The sequence below is a fragment of the Aulostomus chinensis genome, chromosome 17 (genome assembly GCF_037954235.1).
Source record: "Aulostomus chinensis isolate RoL2024-O1b breed Wild chromosome 17, RoL_Achi_v1.0, whole genome shotgun sequence".
Classification (NCBI taxonomy): Eukaryota; Metazoa; Chordata; class Actinopteri; order Syngnathiformes; family Aulostomidae; genus Aulostomus; species Aulostomus chinensis.
In genome coordinates this window covers 12,993,027-13,004,056 of record NC_141336.1, presented here as the reverse complement: position 1 = coordinate 13,004,056, position 11,030 = coordinate 12,993,027, and the positions used below count along the sequence as shown (strand labels likewise).

The 11,030-nt window shown below is 38.4% G+C and overlaps 1 protein-coding gene across 4 annotated transcripts in view; it reads left to right on the top strand.

Annotated features, from left to right (window-relative positions):
• The first annotated feature begins 1,840 nt into the window (after window positions 1-1,840).
• The window catches only part of LOC147246362 (uncharacterized), a 15,526-nt gene continuing 6,336 nt past the window's right edge, over window positions 1,841-11,030 (top strand). The window contains exons 1-4 of one of the 4 annotated variants that reach the window (XM_086182989.1): window positions 1,841-1,944; window positions 2,719-2,825; window positions 6,224-7,210; window positions 10,992-11,030. The exon at window positions 10,992-11,030 is cut by the window's right edge and continues 582 nt beyond it. In XM_086182989.1, the coding sequence (XP_086039115.1) occupies window positions 7,101-7,210; window positions 10,992-11,030 (149 nt within the window). In that variant the 5' untranslated portion in view covers window positions 1,841-1,944; window positions 2,719-2,825; window positions 6,224-7,100. Of the gene's footprint in view, window positions 1,945-2,718; window positions 2,826-6,223; window positions 7,211-7,545; window positions 8,527-10,991 lie in introns of those variants that run through there. The other 3 variants (XM_086182988.1, XM_086182986.1, XM_086182987.1) reach the window with 3 other exon arrangements.

Below are 11,030 nucleotides of genomic sequence, written 5' to 3'. Positions count from 1 at the left end.
TCAATTACATCAGGGGGTACGCCAGGAAAAAAAAACAAAACTGTTGAATCCTCTTATCAAAAATAAAGTTTTTTTTAATTTTTACTCACTTAAACTGCTGCACGGTGGTGTGGTGGTCAGCACTGTTGCTTCACAGCAAGAAGTTTCCGGGTTCGAGTCCCGGCTCGGGCACGGGATCTTTCTGTGTGGAGTCTCCATGTTCTCCCTGTTCCTGTGTGGGTTCTCTCTGGTACTCCAGCTTCCTCCCACAGTCCAAAGACATCAAGAGGGGACGAGGCTGATTGATACTCTAAATTGACCGTAGGTGTGACTGTGAGTTTGAATGGTTGTCTGTCTCTATGTGTTGGCCCTGTGATGGTCTGGTGACCTGTTGAGATGTATGCTAGCATGCAAAGCTAGCCATTAGCTCCAGAGCCATTAGCATGACACCTCAAAGCCTCTCTGTCTAATGTAGCCACATTCATAATTTATACATTTAGAAATAAAAACTCAACAGAACACAACAGACAGAAAATAACAGTACCAGGTAATATTTCATTTCAAAAGAATAGTGGTTAGTATCTCCCACCATTTGTATCGTGATTCCTACATGCTGACTCAGACATTTTTGAAATGACGGGCACAAGAGGGCACAAAGGCAAATGTTTCCCATTTAGATCAGTAGTTCTCAAATATTTTAAGTCCTATAAACCCCTGAATCATTCAACATCCTGCTGTGTGGTGCTAACACCACCAGTGTCTTTACACGCACTGTTGATGCTAGTATTACTGTTAGCTTTGCTAGCACCACCCATGGCTGGGCTAGCAGCACTCAGATCAATGCTAGCTCTGCTAGAGAAGGTAGTGGAAGCCCCAAAGCAGATAGTTTCAACAGTCAGTACTGTCTTCAACTGATGTACGACACCCACTGCTGCTGCCATGAGTGTGGGGTGGGATCATTTCAGTGATTTGTCCTTATTTGTGTAAGCTATGCAACATAGTGTGCACTAAGGGGCCTCATTGTGTCAGTTCAGGAGGAAATGAACATACGACCAACACAGTCCTGCCCTGCTTTGATTTGCCAGTATTTGGTGCCTTTAGTTGTGTGGAGTGAGACACATCAGGCTCAGAGCCAAACAGGATGAGAGGAAACAGGTGGGAAAATAAAACTGGTTTGTTTTTAATAGAGGATTCTGAGAGGATACTAAAGATTTTTTTTTTTTTGTGGCTTATCTCCAGATGGATCAGTGCACGCCCCTGGAGAGACTATGGCCATGTCCTTTAGAAATTTGCAAAGAAAATGAATCTATTGTTCATTTAACACTCAATGTAAATATGTATGCTACATGTTAACAGTATCTGTATTGCAATATGGTGTCACTGATAGCAACATTTATATATACAGTATTTCATCTTTCAAAGAAACAATGGCTGCATTGAATAGTCATCTTTCATGATAAGGGCACAACAAATACCTCCCAACCAGGACCGGACTGACACTTCAAACAGGGCCGTGGTGAATGTTGGTTCTTTGGTGACATCTGCTGGTAGGAATAACTTTCACATTTGAAATAGTTGGGCAAATAAGTAACTACAGTTACAGTGTTACTAATATAACATCTACTAACAGCACTGATGGTCATCATCTATATAAACTGGAGCCTATAAATAAATAATATATACAAAATGTTGTATAAGAATAAAATCACCAATATATATATATATATATGTTTGTGTCCCCCCCATCCATTTTCTACTGCTTATCACTTATCCTGTTAAGGGTCACGGGGGGGGCGGAGCCTGTCCCAGCTGGGGCCAGAGGCAGGGTCTTACACTTATCTTGATGGCACAAACTGCCTCTCTCTGCCTTAGTAGTCCCCTGCATACCGTATATTCAACCGTCTTCTGTTCTTTTTGTGTCATCTCCTTCTGCTGGAGCGTTCGTGGCATTTTGTGCCAATGCAGGTTTGGAATATTTTGGTGTAATTCTTGTCAATATAATCAATTACAGTCCAGTCTATATTCATAGCAGGATCTCTGCCATAAAAACTTTTTATCATCAACTAATAGAATACCACAGGCATGAGGTATTTTTGTAGGCCAGTCCAGAAGTTAGCTTCTTCAACCAAAAGCCAGCAGGATTCTTACATTGTATTTTTAACTTTTTTTTTAACACATTTTGGTCATAATGATAATCTTTGCCGACTCTGATCATTTTTTAAATGTAAATGTTGGAAGTACAAAGCTAAGGTTATGCTGCGAATGCACCACACATGGATGCTTTACTTCAACGCAGTGTTTGTAGTCTCGTTTAGCCACTTGTTAGAAGCCAACAAAGAAGGAGTACTGACTTGTCGTCGTCCCCCCCCCCCCCCCCCCCTTGAATTAGACATCTGTTTATGGTAACTATACACAGTGTGTAGGTTTTACTGGGAGGGGTTCCTGGTTCAAAACCAAAAAGATGCAGTTTGGTGGTTGTGAAGTAGCGTGGGATAATGGGATTTGTTGTCTTCATCGCGTAAGATGAAAGTTTTACATGCAAAACCTGTCATTTTCATGTAAAATACATGAATGCCTTTTGATTGATTAAATTACCATTGATAAATCTTCTTTGAATTAAGGCACAATATCATTAACAAGAACATTATTCAGAACTCATTTTTGATTGCCGAGTTGCTTTTTTTTTTTTTTTATACATGTCTGGTAATAAATCTTTTACGTTTGGAATTCTGAACGCAGGGCTGGTAGTTTTGATTCCAACAGCATCAATGAGACAAGAGGCAAACGCGAGGAAAAATCCAGGCTAAGAAGAGGCTGTACATGGCCGCGATGCACTTGAGCTTTCAGTGAGTCATTTCAGCTCAGACCAATTCTAAATTTCATGCTGAAACCCAGGTTTAATATATTGTACATAAAATGTGAGAGTCAACAAAAAAATTTTTTAAAAACAAGAGAACTATAAAATGGGTTTAAAGGCCTTGTCAAGATGAAACATTTTCACCTTTTCTTCTAAACTCGGGTCTGTGTTTATAAGTTGCAGTATGTTTATAAAGAACTATTTATGGGTTTGTAACACAAGAAAGTTCTTCCCTTTATGCTTTGATATTCATTGAGCAGATCCTTTCGTTGAGGCATACTGTTGTTTTATATTTATGTTTTTGCTTGTTTTGTTTTTTTTGTTTGACGTCTATTCAATCAGATAAAAAGGCATGTTTCTCGGAGGAGTGTCTCAGCCCTGTAGGTTTAACTGGAGAGTAATTAGGACATAACTGTACTTCCTGTTGTGGTGCGTTGCTGTGTTTGTCTGCTCGAGCTTTTATGATAACCATCTCTGGGTGGGGGCAAATGGCTGACTGCATGGTATTACTGTTGACCATTGGTGTTTGAGCTTCCTACTGAAATTCTTCATGCAATCAGTTGAGAAACGTGGACGGTCGCTGCAATTCCCCCATTTAGCACCAATCAGCTTCAACTACTTAGAGCGTGGTGTTTCCTTCTCCTTTTGATACGAGCTAATTCGGGGTTGAAATATTCAAACTAAGGGGAACACATTCTGTACTCTGCACATTGTGTCTTGAAATTAAAACATGCCTTTTTTTAGCTTAGTTATACCACTTCTGTCACATAGTATTGACACATAATAACCTACAGAGATACTGTATTAGATTGTTGTTGTTGTTGTTGTTGTTGTTGATGATGTGGATATGTCTATGTGTAAGAGAACTCAGTCAGCCTGTCATGGACTTCCACAAATAAACAATGAAAACTTTCAGAAAACAGCATTAGTTTACCATCGTATGCATGAAAGATGTTAAAAATAGAACTGAATGGGTTCTTACTCACGTGTACTGTATGATGTGCGAGATTACTTTTTTATGTATATTCAATCATCACAAATGCAACCTTTAGCCTTAATAATAACAAAATGAGTCGAGTTGAAGAATAGCAATTATTATTATTTCTACTACCACTTAGCAATGGTAGTGGTAGGTAGCTACTATAATGAAAATTATCAGACCACAAATTCTCATTTTTATTTGCAGTAGTTGTAGTAACAGTAGTATTTATCAGACATATACCCGTACTTGACAATTACAGGTTCTCCTTGATCAAGCTAATGCAGTATAGTAGTAGTAGTAGTTGTAGTAGTAGTAGTAGTAGTAGAATTTATTAGACATTAACTAGACATATACAGGTTTTTCTGATCAAGTTAATGCAGTATAGTAGTAGTATTAGTAGTAGTAGTAGTAGTAGTAGTAGAATTTATTAAACATTAACTTGACATTTACATGTTTTCCTGATCAAGCCAATGCAGTATAGTAGTAGTAGTAGTAGTAGTAGTAGTAGTAGTAGTAGTAGTAGAATCTATTAGACATTAACTTGACATTTACATGTTTTCCTGATCAAGCCAATGCAGTATCGTAGTAGTAGTAGTAGTAGTAGTAGAATTTATTAGACATTAACTTGACATTTACATGTTTTCCTGATCAAGCCAATGCAATATTGTAGTAGTAGTAGTAGTAATAGAATTTATTAGACATTAACTTGACATTTACATGTTTTCCTGATCAAGCCAATGCAATATTGTAGTAGTAGTAGTAGTAATAGAATTTATTAGACATTACCTTGACATTTACATGTTTTCCTGATCAAGCCAATGCAGTATCGTAGTAGTAGAATTTATTAGACATTAACTTGACATTTACATGTTTTCCTGATTAAGCCAATGCAGTATCGTAGTAGTAGAATTTATTAAACATTAACTTGACATTTACATGTTTTCCTGATCAAGCCAATGCAGTATCGTAGTAGTAGTAGTAGTAGTAGAATTTATTAGACATTAACTTGACATTTACATGTTTTCCTGATCAAGCCAATGCAGTATCGTAGTAGTAGAATTTATTAAACATTAACTTGACATTTACATGTTTTCCTCATCAAGCCAATGCAGTATAGTAGTAGTAGTAGTAGTAGTAGAATTTATTAGACATTAACTTGACATTTGCATGTTTTCCTGATCAAGCCAATGCAGTATCGTAGTAGTAGAATTTATTAAACATTAACTTGACATTTACATGTTTTCCTGATCAAGCCAATGCAGTATCGTAGTAGTAGTAGTAGTAGTAGTAGAATTTATTAGACATTAACTTGACATTTGCATGTTTTCCTGATCAAGCCAATGCAGTATCGTAGTAGTAGAATTTATTAAACATTAACTTGACATTTACATGTTTTCCTGATCAAGCCAATGCAGTATCGTAGTAGTAGTAGTAGTAGTAGTAGTAGTAGAATTTATTAGACATTAACTTGACATTTACATGTTTTCCTGATCAAGCCAATGCAATATTGTAGTAGTAGTAGTAGTAATAGAATTTATTAGACATTAACTTGACATTTACATGTTTTCCTGATCAAGCCAATGCAATATTGTAGTAGTAGTAGTAGTAATAGAATTTATTAGACATTACCTTGACATTTACATGTTTTCCTGATCAAGCCAATGCAGTATCGTAGTAGTAGAATCTATTAGACATTAACTTGACATTTACATGTTTTCCTGATTAAGCCAATGCAGTATCGTAGTAGTAGTAGTAGTAGTAGTAGAATTTATTAGACATTAACTTGACATTTACATGTTTTCCTGATCAAGCCAATGCAGTATCGTAGTAGTAGAATTTATTAGACATTAACTTGACATTTACATGTTTTCCTGATTAAGCCAATGCAGTATCGTAGTAGTAGTAGTAGTAGTAGTAGTAGAATTTATTAGACATTAACTTGACATTTACATGTTTTCCTGATCAAGCCAATGCAGTATTGTAGTAGTAGTAGTAGTAGTAGTAGTAATAGAATTTATTAAACATTAACTTGACATTTACATGTTTTCCTCATCAAGCCAATGCAGTATAGTAGTAGTAGTAGTAGTAGTAGTAGTAGTAGTCGAATTTATTAGACATTAACTTGACATTTACATGTTTTCCTGATCAAGCCAATGCAGTATTGTAGTAGTAGTAGTAGTAGTAGTAGTAGTAATAGAATTTATTAAACATTAACTTGACATTTACATGTTTTCCTCATCAAGCCAATGCAGTATAGTAGTAGTAGTAGTAGTAGTAGTAGTAGTCGAATTTATTAGACATTAACTTGACATTTACATGTTTTCCTCATCAAGCCAATGCAGTATAACACACAACCCTTCAGTGGCTCCCTCCTAATGTCCATTGTTTATATTTCTATATTTCAGCAACCCTATTTCATATGAATGGGATCTCTTGTCCAACCTGCAGGAAACAGTGAAGCCCAGCATGTAAATTTGGACCATCCACCTATTTTTAGTCAGTGAGTCAACACTGTTTGGCCTGTCTGAGACTCCCCCCTTTCTTCTTACCAGTACATGTCTCTCCAGTTTTTAATGGATTTAAAGAGTGCAGTATTATTTACTAAACCTGTAAACCTGGCGGCCCGTGGAACCTTTCAACCTGTACGTTTGTGTATGACTAATGTTGCTGCAAGAGGAAAACACTATGGACTTCTCTGACTCAGGTTCAAGGAAAAGATGAATTTCTGAGAGCAAATATTCCATCTTGTGTTTTGGGACAAAAATGACTCCTCTTTTTACTGAATGAAGAGGCTCAGTTTAACTTTTTCAGACACATTTAACCTATTAAATGATTTACAATTGCCTTTATGGAAAATCCTCCCTGCTTTCTGTTTCCTGTTTACTGAGTAACTTATTCCTCCTCGTCGTGGCTTGCAGGCTTTCAGCAGCTCTCGTTGAGACAATCACTATTAATCAAATACATCCGTGATCATCCATCAGGATCCACCCGGGCTCACGATCATCCTCAGAATCTTTTACAGTGTGAGATTCAAATCCAAAAATCACACCAAAAAGAAAAATGTTTCTTTTTTATAAGAGACTACAGTCTTCGAGCGTGTTGTTTGATAAAGCGGTGACAAATTCCTCCACCGGCGTATCACGAGGCATTCTTTAAACAGAGTCCTGGTTTTCCTGTGTGTTCAAGGTGGTGTCCAGGGAGTTGGAGTCTTTTGTATTTCTGCTCTAGTCGCGTTCCTATTTGGGAGAGGTGTTCAGTGTCGAGCTACATGATCAAATCGGGATGAAGTTTGTCAGGCTGCTCAACTCCCTGCATCATCTAAGGGGTACGGATGCGACCCACACGTCACAGACCCAACAACAGCAAGGTTCAGCGGAGGTCCTCCAACAGCGGTGAGGCGAAACATAACGTGCCGCTTACTTTAAGCACATCATTGTTAATCTTCCTTTCTGTTTGGTCGCCCACATGCTCACCGCTGCTGCGCATCCTCGGGAGTTTCCGAGTGACATCCTGGCCTGTGCGCTTTCTAATTACTTTCATGTAAATTTAAGTTCAAAGGTTTTATACGTGCGCAAAGCGCTCGGAAAAAAAAAGCTCGGAAGGCATGAGCTTATGTGAGTAAGCCATACGCAGGCAGGTTTCTCCTTCTCCGCAGATCTTCAAGCACTCGCTCAGTTCACTTTGATCCGAACTGATCTCTTTTGATGTTTTTTTTTGGGGGGGGGGCTGAAATAGACACGATAATAAAAAAAAAACTAATTATGACGGGAAAATACCGTCTGTCAATTTGACTGTTGCTCATAAAACGTGGATTAAAAAAAAAACATGAGAACATTCATAAATTTTTTTTTTTTTTAAAGAGACTAAGTGTGTGTGTGTGCGTGTGTGTGTGCGTGTGTGTGTGTGTGTGAGAGACTTGGGAAACGGCTTTTTAGACAAAACCACCAAAAGCTTACAGGACATTATTTTATCACCACAAGACGGTTTCGTCAGATTTCTCTGCCTGGATGTGAGACAGAAGAAATGCGTAGAAATGCAGCAGGACTGGCCGGAACACATACACACACAAAAATGACTTCAAGGTTATCAGTTTTCAGGTTTAAAAAAAAAAAAAAAAGAACAATAACAAGAAACGTATTTTTTTTCTATAACACTATTTGATCATTGAAGGCTGAAGGCCCTGCCAAAGTGCAGACTAGTGAAGGAACTTTCTTTATAATCGCTCACATTCACATCGTAATATCCAGTACTCTTCTTAAAGTGAGGTATCTGTTGTACTCAACGTGAGTAGATCTCACGCATCTTATTTGAGGGGACTTTGAGGAGTCTCGGTGACTTTGATGAAAAACATATTGCAAAGATGTGGTACTTTTATAATTGCAAAAGAAAATATAATCGAAACAGAAGAAGAAGAAACAAAATCACTTTCGCATGACCTTTATAGGGGTCAGCGGTTTGAGAACTGAATTTTCTCAAGTACACGTTCCATGAAGGAGGAGTACTTTTAGTTTAGATCCTTCATGTCAATACTCCTACCTCTACCGGGATAGGATGTTTTATCTGAATATTTCTCCTTGTTGTTGCGGTGAATAATGACTTCTGAGCTGAATCATGAAGCAAGTGTAACATCAGCGAGTCTTTGAGCTCCTTCCTGTTCGACTCAGTTGAACGACTCAAACATGTCTCCCCGCACAAGTTACAGCGAAAGGTAATTTCGTTTTCAAATTATTGTCTGAGAGTTTGGGGTTATTATGCACATAGCGGATAGTTATTACGCTACTGGAAGTATGATTATAAACTTACGTGATGAAAGTGCAGTAAAGGAGAAAAGTCCTCTTGTAACATCATGACTCCTAATTTGGAGTGGCTTTGAGTGTTTCTTGAGTACCTCCATATCAGGAAATGTTCGGGTTACGGCATTTGTTTTTTTTCAGTCAATAAAACAAAACAAAAATAGATACAAATCGGCTTTATCAGTTCGGCAAATGGAACAACCGTTCAAATGTGTGTGGTTTTCCTGGTGAAAGTGACTTTTACGCGTCTGCGTCGCTCAACCCTCGACACTGCAGGTGGCGCAAAGATGGATAAATGAACTGTACTTACATTTTGTTTGATTGGGCACAAACACAGATAAGAGAGGCGGGGGGAATGGAGGAAGAGGATGAGGGAGGCGGGGGGGAATCAAAAACGGGAGATACACTCCGAGGAGCAGTAGCGGCAGTTACAGCAGCATAATTTTGGATGTTCTCACCAATCCGATCAGGAGGAAACGCGTTATCCGCCTTACGACCGGATGTAAATATCTGCTGTAAGTCTGAAATTTATTTCTCTGTCTTTCTGTAATAAATCCACTGGAATATCGTTGTATTTCATTCGACCAAAAAGTCCATATAATCCTTTCGATTGATCAGTATGATGATATGGATGGAGGGTAAATCCTGGCGGATGCAATTCGTCGAATTATCTTGTAAAAGTGTTATATTTGTGTTGTTCTTCAAACATTTCACGCGAATGCGGCTTTTGTTGTGTTTAGCAGTAGTTTCCTTGCCTCATCTTGAACGAATCAATATCTTTCTGATCAACGCTGATTGATTAACCCGTCAATCAAACCTCAGTCTGCGCGAGAGCTCAGTAATTTTCACATACATTAACATGTGAGGGACGGATCTGTCTGAGACCGAACATTGGCGTTACACCTTTTAATACTTTTTAATTCTTTCTTTTTTTTTCAAAAGAAAAAAAAAAAGCAGGCAACTTTTCCCACTGCAATCAAAATGAGTGTTCTCCATCACCATGTAGGTCAGGAAGGTTTTTCAGAAAACACATTGAAACACTGGGTTGGTTTTTGTTTACATTTTGATAAAAGCTTTGACTCACGTGAACCTTGCTTATCTGAGATGGTTAAAGTGATTGGGGTAAGGGCTTGGGTCAGCAAATCCAAAGGTTAATTTGCTGCTGGTTCTAACTACGCCCTCCTACCCATAAACATCACGGTAACCACATTACTTGGCATCTGACTTGACACATAGGACAATTTTTCAGATTTAATCTTTGCTTCCTTATGCTTGTCGGTCAGATATCACTTTAACAGCGGTGTTGGCAGGAATATGACGACAGGATCTAACGCACACTTGGCTCAGAGCTCCAACTGGAAAACTGGTTCATAGATTGTGCTTATGGTGTTGAATGACCCGAGAGGCTTCACTTCAGCACCAGCTCAAAGATGCATCGCTGTCTCAAACGGTTTGTCTACATGTATTTATGGGTAGACAATTTATAGCTTTCATTTCGCACTTGTGATATTACACCTTTGTGTTGACAGTTTTGCATCTGTTACCTATCAATGACATTTTCAAGTGATACCTACCCTCCAAAAAAATTGTGTTTTGTTTTGTTTCGTTCTTTACTACTGCGTCACTTCTGTGTGACTCCGTCATGCAGACAGCCACGTGTATTTAACTCGAAGCTAATAGCAGCACGGCCGGGAACTAACAGCGTTGAGTGCATGCACGGACGTGGGATTTTAGGTCTGAGGAGACGTCAGAGGAAGAAGCTGAATCATGGAGGAATATTCAATCTGATATGTGTTAATAACAACGTGAAAGGATCCACATTGACTTTCTGACGTGGCTTTAATGGAGCTGGGACCTAAATGTATCATACCATTATCACTTAATGCACTTTTAAGAGGTGATAAACGGTGGTTCGGGACTGTATTTTTATCGAGTTGCATGTCTCTACAAAGTTATGTGAAAATTAGACGGAGACAAAGAACCGGAGCAAACAGTTTCATCGCAAATCAAATGTGAATGATACATCCTGTTCAGTTACATGCAAGTACAAGTACTCTTCGTAAATCCTGCTGGATGGTGCGTGTGAAGCTGGACAAAGTATGAGACGCGTTTACTTTAAAGAGGGAAGAAATTCTTTCGTTTTATTGATCGGGTGTGTTTATGACTTGCACTTTGTCGAGGAGGCCGTGATAAACTGGTCTGGATAAACTGTGTCTGCCTTACGACTCAACAAAGAGGATGTCGGTGAAACATCGGACACAAATAAAAGTAATCAAAGCGCTGTGTTTGGATGGAGCTGAACTGATCATGTAGGAGCTGGGTTTTAACTGTTGCATGTTTGCTTTGTTGCTCAAGTGTCTAACTCTCATTTCTTCCTCAGGTTAGGAATGTATCATCTCTGTGGTTGGATGCAAAATGC